Source organism: Echinops telfairi, unplaced genomic scaffold, assembly GCF_000313985.2.
Source record: "Echinops telfairi isolate 266 unplaced genomic scaffold, ASM31398v2 ScPeMD7_7469;HRSCAF=8507_1, whole genome shotgun sequence".
Lineage (NCBI taxonomy): Eukaryota > Metazoa > Chordata > Mammalia > Afrosoricida > Tenrecidae > Echinops > Echinops telfairi.
The window spans coordinates 149,604,873-149,623,936 of record NW_022111373.1 but is presented as its reverse complement, the minus strand read 5'-3'; the positions used below and the strand labels follow the sequence as shown (position 1 = coordinate 149,623,936).

Here is a 19,064-nt window from a genome sequence, read left to right as displayed (position 1 = left end):
GCAGAAAATAAAGAGCGCTGCTGGTGTAGTTGTTACACGTTGGGGTGCTAAGGTCGCCAGTTCAAAACCACCAGCCGCTCTGCGGGAGAAAGACGAGGCTCTCTAGTCCGGTAAAGGACTAATTGCGGACGCTCAGAGGGCCAGTTCTCCCCTGTCCTCCAAGGTCGAGTCACCCCGCGGGAGCGCAGCAGAGAGCAGTGGGGAGCCAAGAATGGCCCCACATGTCCCCGTCCCCGTCTGCCGGGCCCACCCAGCCCCGGGCCGCCCAGCCCCGCTCACCTCCCAGCTCCATCGCGAGATTTCCAGCCGCTGAGCAGCAACCCGGAAGTGGGCCCTACCACCTTCGAAGCCGGGGGAGGGCGGAGACCAGACTCCCGTCAGGACACAATCCAGGAAAAAAAACTGTCACACAGATCTTATGAGTGACATAGTTCCACCATAGTTTGTCCCATGGTATCTAGAGTTCCAGCCCGTGTCTCTCCCTCCCGCCCCCCACCACACACCCCGTTTCCTGGAGATGGAAGTTTCCGGAGGCTACGGCTTCCAGAAGCTACGGCCCGGCGCCACACTCGTCTGGACAGCGAGCTGAGTCTCGCGAGGCGCGCCGCGCGCATGCGCGAGATTGACGCCCTCTCGCGAGAGGCCGGCGCACGGGCTCTGTGAGAGGAGGGCTCGGCCGGTTGCCGGGAAGGAGCTTGTACTGCTGCATCATGGCGTCCGTGGGGACCCTCGCCTTCGACGAGTATGGGCGCCCCTTCCTCATCATCAAGGACCAGGACCGCAAGTCCCGGCTCATGGGGCTGGAGGCCCTCAAGGTGACGGCGTGGGGGCCGGGGGCGGTGGTCTGCGCCTGCGCGCGCCGGCCGCCATGTGCGCCGGGGCAAGCGGGGAGCCGCGCCCGCCGGTGGAGGGACTCCCGAATGGGGGCGAGCCCGGGCGGGGTCGGCGGCTAAGAGCACTGAGGTGGAGGGACGGGGGAACGTTCCGCCGGCCCCGCGGAGAAAAGGCCGGCCGCTTCCACGCGGGTCTGCTGGGGCCGGTCTTCTCCCGAGAAGAGGCCCGCGGACTCGCTCCCCTACAAGCCCTTCCCCGCCCTCCTTTCGGCCCCAAGGAAACGGAAAACGCCCGCCTGGCACCGTAACACTAGGATGGACGCTTCGAGCCTGCCTGGAAGGGGCGCAGACGCACCACGGGGCAGGCGTCCGCCAGACTGCGTCCGGCAGGACAGGTGGTGCAGGCTGCAGCGGCGTGGCCCCGGTGGCCATGGACAGAAGTAGGCGCTGACTGCCCAGGGAAGAGCTGGGCCGGGCGCCCCGAGTTAAAGGCCAGCACACACACATCTAAGACTCCTCCCGGCCCAAAGGAACGCTTCTCTGCCCCTTAAAGCACAGGTCCCCACTATTGCAGGAAAAAATGACTGCGGGCCAACCACTCTGACACACATTGCTCTAGAGCCCCTCCCCTATGCCCTCACTCTGCCTTAAGAATAGGGACCCTTCAAGGACCACATGACCTTCATGCAGAGGATAACACAGGTGTGAGTGTTCTCTTGAGAGGATGGGATGTCTGCTTCCCCCCTTGTTCTGGGACATGTGGGGAGCCAGCGTCAGATCGCATAAACGGAAGAGGCTCAGGCTGCAATTTGGGGGCTTGCCGTGCAGAGTGGACCCTTGGGCTTAATAGGGGGGCTGGTGAGTGGCCAATCCAGGAAAGATTGTGGAGCCAGGTGAAGGGTGGAGAGACGCTGAGGTGTCCCAGCCCCAGGGGACAGTGGAAGGAAAGCTGGGCCCCTGTCGTGTGTGGAAGCAGAGGATGGTGTCTGTCTGCATGTAGGAACCACTGGGGGCACGCTGCATCTGCTCTACAGAGAGTGCACCTGTCTCAGGCCCCATGAGGTTGCTGCTGCCTTCCTGAGGGTGTGCTTTAGTTGGGGCTCAGCCATGTGGGGTGATGTACACAGTCCCTGACTCAGAGAGCTCCCCAGTGACCACCAAGTGTGATGTCCTCCATGGACTGCTGTCCTGACAGCAATTTGGAAGCGCAGGTGGTGAAGTCTCGCTATTCTCACCTGTAGGGGCACTCCGGCTTCACGTCCTCCGAGACAGACTTGGGGTTCTTTCGGCGGTCCACGGTACTGGGAGTGTCCCTCACCAGCACCATAACTCAAGGACACCCTCGTTTTGCTCTCATGCATATGAGGCAAGCCTTGATCCTCAAAGTGACAACTTCATAGAGGTCTTATGCATCCGATATGCCTGCTACAACACACCACTGATCTGTTGACTCCTGCTTCCATTGACGTTGATTGTGGGTCCCAGGAGCATGACATTGTTGACTTGGGGTTTCTTTATTTTGAGCTCTCTTCCCTTAAAGAACAACAATCTCAGAAACTCACAAGAACGGTTCTGTCCTGTCTTGTAAGGTCACCATGGGTGGGCATTGACACTTAGCCGTGACTGAGATTTGTTGTTTTTTAAGTATGGAGTTACAATCCTTACTTAAGAGTACAGCTCTTGGTCATCGAGTGATTTGAACTCTGACACACCTTTCCAGATGTCAGATGTCCTCTCGTTCTTTTTGAAAGACTGCTGCTTGTTCCAAAGGTAACACAATGAAGTGTTGAGGAATTCTCGTCACCAGTCTTGATGTCATCCATGGTGGAATACCAGGATGTAGTCAGTAAAGCACCATCAAGCATCTCTATTAAACGCTTTGCTTTCAGCGGAGGTCCATCTGACTTCCTCTGTTAGCCGGATCCAGCTTGCATGTCTGGTAGCCCCTGTAGATGTGCTGCGGCTGCTCTTCTTTCAGCACAGTTTTACCTGTGTGTGAGGTGATGTGATGTTGTTGGGTAGTTTCTGTATTCTGTGGGAGTCACTTTTCTTTGGAATGGACAAGGGGGGGGGGGTGGTTCTTGGGTTTTTCCCTGGTCATTTGGCCTGCTTTTCTTTCTTCCAAATGCCTTGTCAGAGAAGGCTGAGTGCTTCATCAGCTTGTTGGGACCTTGCACTTGATAGTCCGTCGATCTCTGGAGCCTTGTTTTTGGCTGATGCGTTCAGTGCAGCTTGAACTTGGCCCTTCGGACCCATCCGTTTTTATCCTGTTCTGCCTCTGAAGTGTTGAAGCTGACAGTCATTTTAGCACAGAGACTGTATCCCTTCGGTCTTCTGAGGCTTCCTGAATCGTTCATTGTTTCACCCACAGCCTCTTTCACTCTTGCAGCTCAACACTTGAGTTTTTTCTTCCAGCTGACACATTTTCTTCCTTGGGGGCTTCCAGCCCCGGGTCTCTCTGTGCACATTTCATTACAGAGCACTGTCGTCTTGGACAGCCTTCTGAAGTTTCCTGTTCAGCTTTGACTTCGCCATTCCCTCTGTTTGATTTAGCTACTCAGTGTTCGGGTACCCCTGGCCGACTCTTCAGGCATCCACTCCGGTCTTTCTTGTTGATGTTCCTGATGTCCCCGCAGCTCATTGGGTCCGTGGTCGTCAGTGTTTAATGTGTCGAGTCTGTTCTTGCCGTGTTCTCGGGGTTCAGGCTGTGTTCTGGCTCGTGGACTGTTTGACTTGAAGGAAGGGGTGCAGTAGCCCCAAGTTGGCAGTCATTGAGTTGCTGGCTGGTCTAAGGGCTCATACACACACACAACCGAGACCCGTGTCTTTCCCATGGACTGACACTGGTCATAAACGTCAGGACCACACCAAGGTGTGGTCACACTCTCCTCGTTACCTTGGTGGCAAAAACCACAAGGTCAGAGGTCAGCCACTGGCACCCACCAGCCACTCTGGGAGAAAGGCTGGCTACTCCTGTCCAACAGGGTCAGTCTGTGTTACTGACACCACAGCAATGGGTCTGCTCTGGCTGCCTCTTGAATTCAGAAGCTTCCAGAGAATAGAAACTGTCGTGGTTTTGTGTGTGCTTTTGGCTGTGGCTGTAATTAAGTGCGTGTTCTTTGTTCCTGCAGTCTCACATAATGGCGGCCAAGGCTGTGGCGAATACGATGAGATCATCTCTGGGACCTAATGGTAAGAGCCCGGTCTGATTTGCTTCCAAGTGGCCGGTGTTCGGTCTGTACCATGTGCTCGGTGCAGAAAGCGGGGTGGCCTGGCCTGGCACCGTGGGCTGAGCGCCCTGTGTCGTCATGTCGGTCCTTTATTAGCTCGACGTCATTTCATTGGTGGTCTCTGCTCTGTCACCAGCATTCGTTCTGTGCTGCTTCTCAGGTCGCGCAGGCCAGGGACCATCCTCACATAGATGTCCACACGGGCGCTGGGCTGGGTGTCGTGCTTACCAGTGAGGCTCCAAGCCGGGGCCCTGGGTGCAGACCTGACAGTCTTCTCCACGCCGGGGGCTTTCAGGGCTCGACAAGATGATGGTGGACAAGGACGGTGATGTGACGGTGACGAACGATGGGGCCACCATCCTCAGCATGATGGACGTCGACCACCAGATCGCCAAGCTGATGGTGGAGCTGTCCAAGTCGCAGGACGATGAAATTGGAGATGGCACCACTGGCGTGGTTGGTAAGCTGGGGATGGGGGTGTGTTCGGTCCCAGCTTCTGAGACTGATCGTGGGTATGTAGAGTAAGCTACAGCCCGTGTGGCAATGTGCTGATCACAAACACAAATTGTCACAAAGTGGGGCTGTGGGAGCCGTGGCCAGCGGCGGGCTGTCTGGTTCTCGTGTAGTCGTGGAATGCTCGTGGGCCCCTTTGGGGGCTGGGAAGCAGGTCCCAGGCCTGTCCCTGCTGCAGACTGCCAGTGGGCCTCTAGACTCCATCAATCCCTTTGCTGCTGGCTGAGCATGCACTGTCACCTACGAGGTTTATCAGCGGCCGTCACTTCTTGGGACATTGCATCCAGGCCTTCCATCCATGGCTAACAGTCCAGTTCGGAGGCACCTGAGCCTTTCACTGTGGGCACAGGGTGGAAGTAGTGGTTCTGGGGCTCCTGCCTCTCTGGCCTGTGAGAGGAAGGCTGGTGACCAGCCCCTGCTGGCTCTCTGCAGTGCTGGCCGGGGCCCTGCTGGAGGAAGCCGAGCAGCTGCTGGACCGTGGCATCCACCCCATCAGGATTGCCGACGGCTATGAGCAGGCCGCCCGCATTGCCATCGAGCACCTGGACCACATCAGTGACCGCATCCCAGTCGACATGCTGAGCACAGAGCCCCTGATCCAGACCGCCAAGACAACGCTGGGCTCCAAGGTGTAAGTTCCCGGGGAGCGGGCCTGTAGCTTCTCAAAGGTGTGGCTATTGGGGTGGGGGTGGGGGCGCGCTCATTTCACCAGCTCCACGCTTCTGGCGAGCTCGAGCCTGCTGCTCTCCACACAAGCAGATCTGTGCTTGTTGAGGGAGGCAGGTCTTTCCATGTAGCCATGTAGTAGTTTCTCGTGGTAGTAGGGAGAAATGAACACGGGCAAGAACACTGCCCTGACCGCTGTCCAGCACAATGGCTCCCGCAGAGAGGCGCACTACGTCCCCCTGAGAAGTATGCTGACTGCACTGTCTGTGGGCTCCACCCAATTAGCAAATCTTGCTAAAATCCAGGGAATAGCCCCATCATCTAAACTGCACCCCCTGCTGCGGGTCCCCCTCCATGACCCTGCAGACCAGAGTCAGCTGCCCTTTCATGGTTCCTTATGGCAGGTGGCCTTGAACCACTGGCCTTTCAGTTGACAGCCCTGGTATATAACCGGCTGCACCATGTTCTTGGACGCTGTCTGCCTGTGGCCAGCATCCACTGCAGAAAGCCAAAGTTGGTGAGATGCAGTTCGCTTGGGGGCTTGGGGTTTCCAGAATCCAAGTAAACTCATCAGCCAACTGTCCCTATGGGAGTGAGGTGGCTGCAGGTCCTTGTCGAGCCGGCTCACTCCGTGGTTCCTCTCCTTCCGCTTATGCAGCTAAGCTCGTGAGCCGAGCGTTGTGGGCAAGGCGGGGCAGTGTCCCGTGGTCTCAGCAGAGAGGCACGCTAAGTTTCAGCTAGAGTTGGACATCCCTGTGAGGTAACAGCCCACTCAGGCTGTACGTGAGGCCGTGTGCTCGCCACCCTGCCCCCCAGGGTGAACAGCTGCCACCAGCAGATGGCGGAGATCGCGGTGGACGCCGTCCTCACAGTGGCCGACATGCAGCGCAGAGACGTGGACTTTGAGCTGGTCAAGGTGGAAGGCAAGGTGGGCGGGCGACTGGAGGACACGAAGCTCATCAAGGGTGTCGTCGTGGACAAGGACTTCAGTCACCCCCAGATGCCCAAGGCAAGTCCTGCCCCAAGTGCACACACGCACCTCGCAGGTGCCTGAGTCTCTGCTCCTAGGTTGAGTCCTCCCTTCTCCCGCAGAGGGTAGAGAACGCCAAGATCGCCATTCTCACGTGTCCCTTTGAGCCGCCCAAACCGAAGACAAAGCACAAGCTGGACGTGACCTCAGTGGACGACTACAGGGCCCTGCAGAAGTATGAGAAGGAGAAGTTCCAGCAGATGATCCAGCAGGTCAGGGTGGGGGAGAGGCCCTGTGTGGGAGGTGGCCAAAAGGTCAGCCATTCAAACCACCTGGGTGTTGCGGAAGCGCTGTCTGGCCACCGGCATCTGTGACAACAGAGCACAGAAACCCCGTGCGTCTCCAGCTTTGTGTCACGGGGTTCTCGGGAATAGAGTTGGAATGAACTGTCAACAAGACAAGCCAGGGTGCCGTTAGCAGGCAGTGATGCCCATTGGGCACTGCAATAGCGCAGAGAACAGGTGCTTTCCTGTGTCCAGGCAGGCAGATCACTGCTGGTCTGTGGACAGATGGTTACAGGCTCCTGCCGTGGACCCATCTCTGTCTCAGCAATCTCATAGGACAGGGTGGAACTGCCCTCTGTGTGTCTGAGGCAGTCCCTCTTTGTGGGAGTATAAAGCTCATCTTCGGAGTGACGTGGTGGTTAGCAGCCTGATGAGTAACCACGCTGCCATGGGGCTCCTTTACGTGACCGCAGAGCTGACTGCACTTGACCTGGGGTGGCATGTGCCTGCAGCCCCACTGTGCAAGCTTAGGTTTCTGGCAGCCTGTTAGTGGGGGTGGGAGCTGTTGTTCGCTGTGGCCCAGGTCTGCAATAGCCTGTTGCTTTTGCTGTGGCCTCCTTGACACTGTGCTGGTATTGTTTCCCCAGATTAAAGAGACCGGGGCAAACCTGGCCATCTGCCAGTGGGGCTTTGATGACGAGGCCAACCACCTGCTGCTCCAGAACAACCTGCCTGCAGTCCGCTGGGTCGGGGGCCCTGAGATCGAGGTAGGTTGGGGAGGAGGTTTGCTGGGGCGGATGGCAGGTGGCGGGAGCTCGGGTGCTCACTCATGGTGGTCCTCTTTGACCTGGCCTGTCCTCAGCTGATCGCCATTGCCACTGGGGGGCGCATCGTGCCGCGGTTCTCGGAACTGACGCCCCAGAAGCTGGGCTTCGCAGGGCTGGTGAAGGAGATCTCCTTCGGGACCACCAAGGACAAGATGCTGGTCATCGAGCAGTGCAAGAACTCCCGGGCCGTCACCATCTTCATTCGCGGGGGGAACAAGATGGTGAGCAGGGTGCCCTCCAGCAGGGGATGGGGGCGCTCCCGTGTTGTCCCTGAAGTGACGAGGCTGTGTCCCTGTCCCAGATCATCGAGGAGGCCAAGCGCTCCCTCCACGACGCCCTGTGTGTTATCCGGAACCTGATCCGCGACAACCGCATCGTGTATGGAGGCGGCGCCGCCGAGATCTCCTGCGCGCTTGCCGTCAGCCAGGAAGCCGACAAGGTGAGCCCACAGCCAGAGACCTGGGGGCCAGCTAGTGTCTGGAAGGCCACCAGGACAGATGGCTTTGTCCTGGGGCCTCGGCCAGGAAGAGCATGCTGACCGAGCGGCTATGCCCACAGTGCCCAACCCTGGAACAGTATGCCATGCGGGCATTTGCCGACGCACTGGAGGTCATCCCCATGGCCCTGTCGGAGAACAGCGGCCTGAACCCCATCCAGACGATGACCGAGGTACGCGCCCGGCAGGTGAAGGAGGCCAACTCAGCACTCGGCATCGACTGTCTGCACAAGGGCACCAACGGTAAGTCCTTGTCCACACAGCCGGACAACTCACACCAGTCCATCCACGTCAGCTGGGGGGTTTGAACTGCTGACCTTACAGTTAGTCCAACACCTAACTGAAGACAGTGGGCAGCGCATGTCGTAGTGCAGGCCAAGGTCAGCCCCTGGGTGCCGCATGGGCTCCGGGCACCTCCTGGACCCTGTCCCCTAGAGAGTGGCCCTACCCCCCGGGTTGTGTCACAATGACATCAGTTAGATGTGGCCCCAGACTGAGCAACCACGGGCCCCTTGCAGACATGAAGCAGCAGCACGTCATCGAGACTCTGATCGGAAAGAAGCAGCAGATCTCGCTGGCCACGCAGATGGTGCGCATGATCCTGAAGATCGACGACATCCGCAAGCCTGGGGAGTCCGAGGAGTGAGGCCTCCTCCCCACTGTGTGCCCCACTCTCTGACCTCCCACAGCGGAGGCACACCAGCCCTGTCTTTTCTATTTGTTACATTAAAGTTCCTCAAACTCGGGCAGTGTCTTTACACGGAGTTCAGTAAATAGGGTGACGTAGGGTAAGACCACCAAGGTGCTTGGCCTCTGGGCATGCACCTGGGCCCCATCGCCTACTCCCAAGATCCAGTGCAGAACTTGCTGGGTGGTCCGGTCTCTCTGCCCATGGTATTGGGCACCACCTACAACACCCTGAGACCAACTAGGCCACATCCTGAGTAGACATCTCCTGTGGACTGTTGGGATTGGGGGCCAGGTCACATGAGCACCCACAATTCTCCTTCCCACCATCTTCACTGGGGGTCCTTTGGGGGCTCACAAGGCATGTTCTGGTGTGTTCTGTGGGCAGTGAGGCTCAGCACCACACTCAATGCACTGCCTGCCTAGAACCTAGGGTGGTTCTCCCAGAGGCCTGTCTCCTTCACATTCTGGGTCACTTGTCCACCCTGATGGGGGTGTGAGGGGGCACACAGGGTAGAGACATGCTCCACGTAAACCCCACGAGTCTGCCTGTGCGAGGCCCACCCCTTTACCCCAGAGTCAGGCTCTGAGGCTGCCTCAGTGTGCAGTTCACCTGGGGCTTGGCGGCATCAGGCCTTGCATGAGCCCCACAGCACCTGAGATTCAGGCCCCCTTGTGTATACAAGGCAGCACCCTGTGTGCAGCAAGGAAGCAAAGATATGAGGGACCGTGGCCCCCCAGGCCAAGCGCAGGAGGAAGAGGGACCACCTCCCAGAGCCCGTGCCTAGAATCCCAACCTCCAGCACGGCCTAACCTCAAAACCAGGAAACATGTTTCCCAAAGACATACCCATGTCAGTGCTCTAGAACAGCCCCAGATTCAACTCAGAGATGGACCAGCTGCAGTTTTTGTTACACCCCAGACCTCGGTTCTCAAAGCAACCCTGGAAGATGGGATAGAATGCCTCCACAGGTTTCCAAAACTAAGGAGCAGATGGCCTCAATTTTCCCAGGGAGGGGCTGTGGGTTTCAAACTGCCAACCTTGCAGAGAGCAGCCTCATGTAATCAATCCATTGTGCCACATAGCCAGGTTTCAAGGGAAATCATTTTTTAATGCCTTTTGACATCATTGATGTGACATGAAAATGAATTTCTGTGACTTCGGGCATGTTCAGAGAAGACTGGTGCTTGGTCACAGCTACAGGTGCTTGTCCAGCCACTCGATGAGATTCCTTCTCGCCTCCTCAATGTAGGGCTTGTCTGCGGGGGCGACGTCTTCTCTCTTCCTGTGCACGAACCCATGTGTCTGCCCCGAAAAGGTTTTAATTTGATACTCAACCTTGCAGTGGTCTTTCAACTTGCGGGTCAGCAAAGAGACCTTTTGAGATAGAGTACACAGGTTGGTATGAATTTTATTTTAACCATTTGTAATAATCTTTGAGCTGTTAACCAGGTGGTCAGCAAGCAGTTCGAATTCACCAGCCACTCCATAGAAGAGAGACGATGCTTTCTACGCCCTTAAAGCTGTGTAGTCTCAAGCCCACAGGGGCAGTTCTGCCCTGTCCTGAGTCAGAATTGACTCGGTGAGTTGAGCTGGACATCTTTCTATTCTACACACGTTCCAAAAGCAATCTAACATTCTCACCACAAAAAAATATATAAAGATTGAACATCTAAACTAGGTTATAAACAAGTTCAGTAGCTACAGAGAAGCCCCAGCATTCGTAGCAATGCAGTAAGAACACCCCCTTATTGGAAGTCACTTGCATATATGCAATGTTGCTAGGTGCCATTGGGCCGCTTCTGACCCAGTGCACAACAGAAGGCCTCCCCCATCCTCACAATTGTTCTCTGCCTGAGCCCATTGTTAAAGCCACTGGGTCAATCACCTGAGGGCTTCCCTCTTTACTGCCCTACTCTTCTGAGGACTGGTCCCTTCTGACAACATTTCCAAAGCACGAAAGACAGTCTCACCATCCTTCCCTCAAAGGAGCATTCTGGCCTTCTAAGACATGGTGGGTGCTTGTGACTCCATGCACTCTCAATTCGTGCAAGACCCTGAATCGTAGCTACGCTGCTGTGTGACACCGCTGGGAGGGCACTGGTTGTCTGATTTTATCACCGACAGTCCACAGAGCACTGGGACTGCCACTGCCACTGGGCCAGCTCAAGCGACTGGGGCAGAGTCCACTCCCTGGCTCCTGAGGTGGGAGGTCTGCAGAACAGCCTCCCCCCTCCGTGTCCAGCCCACCTTCCAATCAGCAGCCCGGTGCTTCACCCTCTGTAGCCCGATCCAGAGCCAACATCGCCAAAGCTCTGGATTGGGCTGCAGCCATCAAGGGCCCTGGTGCCCACACTGGCTCAGTGGGGCGACGGGAGCCTGGTTCCACACCAGGCCCTCGAGGTGCTTCCTTGGGACATGGTTCATGTCCTACGGCCCTCACCTGCTTCACTGCCTTGGAGCAGACTAACCGGGCGTAGAAAGCCTCACCTTTCTCCCACGAAGCAGCTAGTGGTTTTGAACTGATGGCCCGCTCATAATTGCTAGACCACTAGGGCTGGGGCGGTATGATCCCACCCTAAAAAAACAAAAAACTCGCCAAATCAGTGCTGACCCCAGTGCTGCCCCTGTGGGTTAACTATGGGATTAGGTAGCCGCATCTTTAAAATCCTAACTGGGGAGCAACAAATGAATGCTCTGGGATTTCTCCCCTAACTTTCTCCTGACTTGTCAAGGAAGGCCATGCCCGCGCCAGGCTTACCTGCTCCAGAGAGATCACAGCATCGTTTTCAGCAAAAATGAACAGCGTGGGGTTCTTGAGGCTGTACACGTCCTCGGCGTCCTTGACAAGACCTGTGGGGCAAGGGCGGGGTGCTGCATACCACGTCCCCCAAACGGCCTGAAGCCCGCTTATTTTTCAGAGCCGAGCCTTCTGCTTCGGGTTTGCAGCTTTTCATTTCCTTTGTATTTGGCAGTTCCCAAGCCGCATTTAGGGTCCGGGCAAGGCACTGCGCAGGCCTGGCAGTCCAGCTGGGCGCGCACGCCCGTCAGTAGCGCAGGTGGACCTGGCAGCCTGGCCTTCCTAACCTCCAAAGATCAGGTCGCCCCACTTCAGCAAAAGTCCGGGGGTCGGTCCAAGGGGAAAGCTAGCGAAGACAATCGGGTCTCCGCCCCCTGGTCGGCCAGCCCCGCCCCTGGATACTGACGTCCCGCCTTCTGCTACAGCCAATCCCACCTACTGGACACAGGGCCCGCCCCCTACCCTGGCAAGCCCTGCCCCTGGGTGCTGAGACCCTACCCCCTGCCATCCCCAGACTAGACCTTGAGGGCCCGCCCCCTGCCCCAGCCAGCCCAGTCCCCTAAGCGCTGGTTGGGGGGTGACGGGGAGATGAGGGTGCTTCCCTAGTCCCCATGTTGGGGCCCTTGCGGGCCCAGAGACCAGCCCTCATGCTAGCTCCCTGCGGCCCCAGCGGACCTACCATAGACGGACACCCCAGCCCTGAAATCCGGCCGCGTGGCCATCAGGTGGTGGACAGCCACGCCGCCCCAGCAGAAACCCACGAGGCCGATCCTCTGGGCGCCACACTGCTTCTTCAGGTAGCGGAGGACCGCGTCCATCTCCCTGCAGGGAGGAAGGCCCACCCAGGGGTCATTCGTGTCTGGGGGACCTGGAGCCTCACAGAAAGGCCTCCGCGTAGGCGGCCTGCCCCAACAGATGGGGCTGTCACCAGACTGGGGCTGAGGGCCCTTCCTTGTCCCTATCCAGACTTCCCTGGGCTCTGCCCCCGACCCCTAGGCCCCCTGGCCCCCTAGCCCTCCCCAGCCCCCTACCCCCTGATCTCCTGGCTTAGGGGTGGCTCGGCCTGGGTTTGGACAAGGCCCAGGGTGGTATGTCCTGGCTTGCCTGTCTCTGGGAGGGCCAGGAGAGAGGGAACAGGAGGCAGCAAGAGGACAAAGGACCGAGTGGGGGCGGGGGGTACTCAGGGGCACCCCTCCTCCTGTGCAGGAGGAACCTGACTTGTGAGAACATTCTGGACAGGAGGAGGGTGGCTGAGGGCTGAGGACTAATCCAGTCCAAGGCTGCCAGCCTGGAGTGACCCCTACTCCCAGGCTCCCCAAAACCATAGAGGCCACAGCCCTTGGGGGCCTGCTCAAGCCCCCAATCTCCAGGGACAGAGGGGCTGGCTTGGGCTAGGTGTCTGGTTGCTTGCTGAGCCTGGCCGGCCCCCTCCCTCTCACTTTCATCAGCTGAACCTCAGCCAGAATCCAGAAGAGAGAGTGTCCTGGACAGAGCCATGTCCCTCAAAGATGGACTGAGTTCCAGCCCCTGTCCCTGTGAGCGTGACCTCACTGGGAAATGTTACCTGCCCCGTCACCCCATGGGGATGGGGTCATCCTGCGGGGGACAGACCAGTCACCCCATGGAGGGTGCAGAGTTGCCCTGTGGAGGGTAGGGGTCACTCCATGGGAGGTGAGCCAGTCACCCCATGGGGGGTGTTGGGGAGGTCTGTACAAATCCATCCCGTAGGTGATGTAAATTGGGGGTCGGGGCAGACGCTACCTACCGATGCATCTCAGAGGAGGGGAGAACCCCAGAGGGAGTTGGCCCTGGGCTTTGGGGAGGCAAGTCCTGGGGACAAAGGCCACTGAGGGTCTATGGGAGTGCTTCACTCAGCCCTGGAAGGCGTGCACCACACACAATGTCCTTCTGGCAGGGATTGGTCTCCCCTGAGCCCCGCCCCACCCACCACAGGGACTTACTTATCCACCTTACGGGCATCCCTTGTCTTCAGCCACTCGGCGAAGGTGGACCAGTCCCCAGTCGGGTGCCAGGGCTCCTGGCCCACAAAGAAGTCCGGGACGATGGTGCTGCAGACAGACAGACACCCCCCAGGCGGCCAGGGTCCTTGTGAGGGCCCAGTCCGTTCACCAGGACTGTAGAGCCTACCTGTGTCCACTATGCCCCCACAGAGGGGTCAGTTTGGCCTGCCAGGAGGACCCAGCTTAGGTCCCTGTGCCCGGCTAGGAGCTCTGCAGGTCCAGTGGTGGAGACTTCAGCCCCTCTTGTTTAAGCCTTGAACTGTGCTGTGGTCAGGAGGGGGAGACTTTCACCAGCCCCCCTTTGCACATCCTGGACCCCAGAATTAAAGCTACAATCAGGAGACGGAGATGGGACAGGCACGCTTTGTCCCATCAGACTGCAGAAAGGGAGATGAGTAAGGAGGGGGCTTTTTCTTTGGGGGACACAAACCACAACTCAGCAAGTCTCTCAGGAGACAGGGCTCTAAGCCAACCCTGCTGGAGAGTCAGGTGTGGGGAGGGGACTGGGCATGGCATCCGACAGGAGATCAGAGAATTCCCTCTGAGAGGCCTGGTCTCTGGAAGGGAGGGTCCTGGCTGCCTGGCTGAGGTGAAGGGTGGAACTTCAGGCAGGCAGGGAGGGTCCTTTGTCCTGAGCAAGCATCAGGGACAGCAGCTCAGCTCCTCATTGCTGAGGGCCCCCAAGGGTGTCCACAGGGCCACCGTGGCCCTGGCTGGTCACAGGGGAGTGGGGTTGGGGCAGGAAACCATTTTCTGGAGTAGGGGTCATGGAGAACCTGTGGCCGTGGCTGACTCCCAGTCCAGGAGCTCAGGAAGATTCAACATGACCCCAGAGTGACCTGTCTCAGCCTCTTGCCTCCACCTACCCCTGCCTGCAGGGGGTCCCACTCCTCTCGGGGAGCTGAGCTGAGCAGGCACTCCAAGCAGCTCTCCCAGCTGCAGCTACAGAAGCCGTGACATGACAGGCAAGAGGGGCTATCCCCGTGTAGTGCCCCTCTGTCCGCCCCCAACCACAGAGTCAGAGCTAGGGGCCACCCACAGAGAGAGCACCTGGACACACAGGAAGCATACCCGGGAACCCCAAGTCTATGCTATAAGCAGGGGCCCCCAAGTCCACAAGGGATCTACTCCCTGTGACCCTGAGTTCACACCCCAGGTGAGCACCCGAAGTCCACACAGAGACTCCCTCCCAGTGAGCCCAACCACAGGCAGGCAGAGCCCGGGAGGACCTGGAGCTGGCTGGGTGGGTGGCCGGCTGCACCTACGTGTATCCGTTGGCTGCAATCATGTCGGCCATGTACCGGGTGTTGGGTAGCTGCCAGCCAAAGATGTCCTGGATGATGACCACGGCCCTGCCCAAGTCGGCCGGGGTCCTGCTGACATACGCCCCGATGTGCTCCACCTGGACCTGGTGGCCCTGTCCCCCGTACTCCATCCGGTGGCCAATGTCGCAGGGGCGCGGCTGAGCCTCGTTGGCCATGGCAGGGGCCTCACCTTCTCTGCGTGCACCTGGGACAACGGAAGGACAGACAGACAGCAGCAGTGCTTGAGAAGCCAGAGGGCTAAGGAAGGACGGTGCTCATCCGTGGGAGACAGGGTTCGAGTCTACCCAAGTGGCCTTGGAAGAAAGGCCGGGCCACCCATCTACACCCAGAACAATACCCAATGCTGTCGAGACGATTCCAACTCACGGGAGTCCTGTGGGGCAGAGAGCTGCCCCGTGGGCTTCTCAGTCTCAGACCACAGCCATGGAGGGGCCCTGTGGGGCAGGGAGCAGCCCCTGCGGGTTTCAAACTGTTGACCTTCCAGTGAGATAAGTGGGGAGCCCATACACCACCAAGGCTCATAACGACCTTGACGTGTAGGGGGTTACGAGCTGGGCTGCTAACCAACCAGAAGGTCAGCAGTTCAAAACCACCAGCCGCTCCATGGGAGAAAGATAAGGCTTTCCATTCCTGTAGAGTTAGTCTTGGAAACCCAGGGGGACCATTCTCGCTGCCTTATGAGTCAGAATCGACTAGATGGCGGTGAGTGTCTTTTTTGTGTTTTCAAACTACATCTTGACAGGATCAGAGAGCCTCCTCTTTCTCCACAGGAGCGGCTGGTGGTTTCTAACAGCCAACTTTGTGGTCGGCAGCACCAGCCAGGCCGCCTGTGGGGTGCAGTTCTGTTCTTTCCCACGTGGGGGCGTCGTGAGCCTGCGTTGGTTCTGGACCGGTCCGTGAGTCGCCGGGGTAGTCCCTGTGAGCGCAAGCCCAGGGAGGTTCCCCCAGAGGAACCAGTCTGGAAATAGATGCCCTGGCCACTGCAGCCCCTCCCGCCCATCATCTGACCTGTTAGTCAACACCACCCCGGGAGCCAGTTTCTTAAAATAAGTCCCGTTCCCATCCCTCTCTCTAAATATATCTTATCTCTCTCGGAGGCCAGGGACCCTGCCTCGGCAGGTGGCCCGAGCGCCCCACCCTATGCTTGTGAACCCGAGAGGGGGGCAGCGTAGCCCCCATGCCCCGAGGGCGGGGGTGAATTCTGTCTGCCCCAGAGAAGGACGTGGCATAGGAGCTGAATGAACATAGATGTTATATTTGTCAGTGTAGCTCCCCTTGTACTTGTTAACATTGTATTTCTGTTGAATGTGTGTTACTTGCAATATATCAGCATGTTGACACCCTGTAAACCTGGCGGGAGTAAGGGCCACTGCCAGGTGATTTCTCCACTGTCCTGAGCACAATTACATTTTATTGTTGTTGTTGTGGGAACCCGGTGGCGTAGTACTTACATTGGGCTGCTAACCGCCAAGGTCAGTATTTCAAAACCACCAGCTGCGCCCAGGGAGAAAGATGAGTTAACTCTACTCCCAGAAGGAGTTAGGGCTGAACTATTGAATTGTATGAATATGTCAATTATGTGCCAATAAGTCTATTGGAAGCAAACAAACAACAAAAGAGTGTTCCGGCCCATAGCCACCCTGTGTGTAATAGAACTAAGTACCCCTGGTGCTGCGCCGTGCTCACAGTGGTTCAGGTGTCTGAGCCCAGGTGGCAGCCGCCTGCCAGTCCACCTCAGGAGCACCTGTGAAAATTTTAAGTAGGAAGGGATGGAAGGCTGGTTTCCTGGCGGGAGATGGTTTTACTCTGTCTCTCAAGAGCATCTGTGTAAGACATGTTGCTGTCCGGTGGAATCTGCCTCATGGTTGGGGGTCTGCAAAAAAAGAGGTTGGTCCCAAGCAGACGGCCACTCCTCTCTAAAGAGGCATCTCCACCTTTTCAGTGAGCAGCTGAGCCCAGGGACTCCATGAAAGGCCAGTCCCTAGTGTCAGACCCCCGCCACCCAGGACCAGCAGGCTTCGTGCCCCTCGGCTGATGTTTCACCTGGCCGCCCGCCCAAGGCTCACCTGGGGCCACAACATTAATCTGAGTCTCCTCATAGTTAGGTGTGGACCTCACTGCAAGGTTATTCTGGTGCAAGAAGGGCCGGCAGGCCAGTGGGGGTGTGGCCAGACCTCCCAGAACCAAGTCATCGGTGGTGGACAAGGTCCACTACTCTCCTGGCCAGGCCCCACGGCTGCCTAGGCTGGTGTCTGGGATACCCTCGAGAACTCGGGGTTTGCTTCTCCACAAGGCCACATCTGTCCACAAGCCGTTTCCAAACCCCCAGCCGGGGGTGGTGGCTCTCAGGCGTGGCAGCGTCTCATTGTAGACGGGGCATCTCACGGGCCAATGGCACAGGCCAGGAGCTCAGAGTTCTAAAGGACGGCTGGGCCCTGGAGGCTCCGTGCTAAAGGCTTCAGCCTCCCTGACGGCCACCCAGCTCCCACCTGGCCTGGTCTGGCCCCCTCCTGACTATCAGTGGACACTGCGGAGGTTCCAGACTAGGAGGAAAGGCATGGAGATCAGGCAGCAAAGCCCCTGTGGATCACGGCGTTCTGGTCCCGAAAGACCACGGGGGTCGTTGGAGCTGGCAGCGTTTGCTCTGTGGGCCCTGAGTTGGGAGCCACTGGGAGGATGACCTTGGCAACAGCAGCACCCACGGTGCGGGGTAGAAGAGCACTGCAGACAGACAAAGCTGGCTTTTCAGGGGGGGGGCGGGTGCGCTCAGCTATACCAAGGGGGCCTCAGGACCCCTGGGCTGCCTGCAGATGCCTGAGCTTCCAGGGGACCTAGGATATCCACAAGGCAGGAGCTTGCCATGCAGGAGGGGCCGGCGGTGCTGCCACCCAGGGTACTCTGGGTCCTCCGAGGAGGCCCCCAAAGGTCTTCTGTGCTGGGGACAGAATCCAAGACCGAAGCCCTGGCCCAATGGACGAAGCTTCTCAAAGTCAGGGTGCCCTGTGCCCCCTGCAACAAAGCCAGGCATATGCCCAGCCCCCATGCTCCAGAAATGCCCCCTCCCCCATGACACAGTTAGTGGCCCTGTGGACAGAGGACAAGGCTACCTGCAGACCCCTGGACCCCTGGACCATGAGGAGCTGAGCTGGGGTCCCTGCAGGCGGCTTGCTTGATGAGCTCATGAGCTGCACTCCAGCTCCCTCCTGCCTGGCCTGGACTCCAACCCCTCACCTCAGCCAGCATGCAGAGAAGCCCCACCCCCCACCCCCGAGGTCAGGGTGGCTTCATGACCAGACTGGACTGATTGGACCAGGTTGGACCCTTGTTCCGGCCACCGATTGCTGCTGGGCTGGCCCAGCCTCCACGGGGCTCTCAGAGGCCCACTTTTCATAAGTGAGCACCAGGCCTTTCTTCAAAGGTGCCTCAGACCCAACCTCAGTAGGCAAGGATGTCAACCACTTCCCACACCCCCTGCCACCGTGAGGACCCGGGACACACAGCAACCCCCCAGGACAGAGCAGAACTGCCCCCTGGGTTTCCCAGAATGCCTCTCTCCCAGGTAGTGGCTGGTGGTTTCTAACTGTGGACCTGACGCCTAGCAGCTCCGAGTGTGGGGGCTGCTAACCATGGACACAGCCCCCTAAGAGAAAAGTGGGAATGGGCGTGATACAATGGATTTGTGGATTGTTATAAGAGCTGTGAGAGGCCCTCTAAAATGATGTATTTTTAAAAAAGAAAGCAGGCCACGCATGGAGCAGCTAACGCCAAGTTCCGTGGTTTGAACCCGCCGGCTACCCCATGGGGGAAGAGATGAGGCTGTCCTTCCAGAAGCCTCAGGAACCCAGAGGGGCAGCTCGACTCTGTCCTACAGGGTCACTTCGATGGCAGTGACTGTGTGAATAAGGTCCCTTGTGACATACCCCACACACACACACACACACACACAGGGTGCCAGCTCACAGGGCCCTCCTGCCCCGGGCATTGCTGCCGCACCCCCACAGTGCACTATCCTGCACAGGCCTGCTTACATACCCCACCCCACCTGACCTCCCTGCTGGGCCCAGCGCAGACTGGAAGGGCAGCCATGTCCCTGCTCCCCCTTCCCCACCCCACCCCCCACCCCAACGCTGTGATCCACAGGCCCCAAGGTCCAGCTGCCCCCTGGCAAGTGGACCCTCGGCAAGTCTTTCCTTTGTGACCTCTTGGCCTCTGTGATGAGGCTCGGTGACATCTGGCAGGGCCCCCCTCTCTTCCCCAGTGAAATAAAACCCCTAAGACAGCCTGGCTTATATCTGCCTGAAACAGGATATCTCAGCAGAGCAGAGCCCAACTGCAGCTGCCCAGAACCGTCAGATAGGGAGAGGGAAGGAAGGGGCTCCCAGGGCGGCCCCTCTCTCCTCAGGGCTTAGGA

The 19,064-nt window shown here is 58.3% G+C and overlaps 3 protein-coding genes across 7 annotated transcripts in view; 1 reads left to right on the top strand and 2 right to left on the bottom strand.

Moving 5' to 3' along the window:
* The window catches only part of ATPSCKMT (ATP synthase c subunit lysine N-methyltransferase), a 15,122-nt gene extending 14,560 nt beyond the window's left edge, over positions 1 to 562 (bottom strand). For 2 of the 3 annotated variants that reach the window (XR_006679581.1, XM_004698415.2), the window contains exon 1: positions 280 to 435. Coding sequence is in view for 2 of the 3 variants with exons in the window: in XM_004698415.2 (XP_004698472.1) it covers positions 280 to 292 (13 nt within the window). In the remaining variant the exon portion in view is untranslated. Of the gene's footprint in view, positions 1 to 279; positions 436 to 503 lie in introns of those variants that run through there. The other variant, XM_045285158.1, reaches the window with a different exon arrangement.
* Positions 563 to 647: 85 nt separating this feature from the next.
* Positions 648 to 8,565, top strand: CCT5 (chaperonin containing TCP1 subunit 5). Its single transcript, XM_004698120.3, has 11 exons — positions 648 to 815; positions 3,965 to 4,025; positions 4,359 to 4,523; positions 5,009 to 5,207; positions 6,059 to 6,251; positions 6,335 to 6,484; positions 7,144 to 7,263; positions 7,359 to 7,544; positions 7,625 to 7,762; positions 7,882 to 8,062; positions 8,338 to 8,565. The coding sequence occupies exons 1-11, from the start codon at positions 711 to 713 to the stop codon at positions 8,463 to 8,465; spliced, it is 1,626 nt and encodes a 541-aa protein (XP_004698177.1). The 5' UTR covers positions 648 to 710; the 3' UTR covers positions 8,466 to 8,565.
* Positions 8,566 to 9,593: 1,028 nt separating this feature from the next.
* Positions 9,594 to 19,064, bottom strand: part of CMBL (carboxymethylenebutenolidase homolog) — a 10,557-nt gene continuing 1,086 nt past the window's right edge. For all 3 annotated transcript variants that reach the window (XM_004698119.2, XM_045285128.1, XM_045285127.1), the window contains exons 2-6: positions 14,594 to 14,837; positions 13,269 to 13,376; positions 11,987 to 12,129; positions 11,269 to 11,360; positions 9,594 to 9,884 (exon numbers count right to left, since the gene is read on the bottom strand). In XM_004698119.2, the coding sequence (XP_004698176.1) occupies positions 9,705 to 9,884; positions 11,269 to 11,360; positions 11,987 to 12,129; positions 13,269 to 13,376; positions 14,594 to 14,808 (738 nt within the window). In that variant the 5' untranslated portion in view covers positions 14,809 to 14,837 and the 3' untranslated portion in view covers positions 9,594 to 9,704. The remainder of the gene's footprint in view (positions 9,885 to 11,268; positions 11,361 to 11,986; positions 12,130 to 13,268; positions 13,377 to 14,593; positions 14,838 to 19,064) is intronic.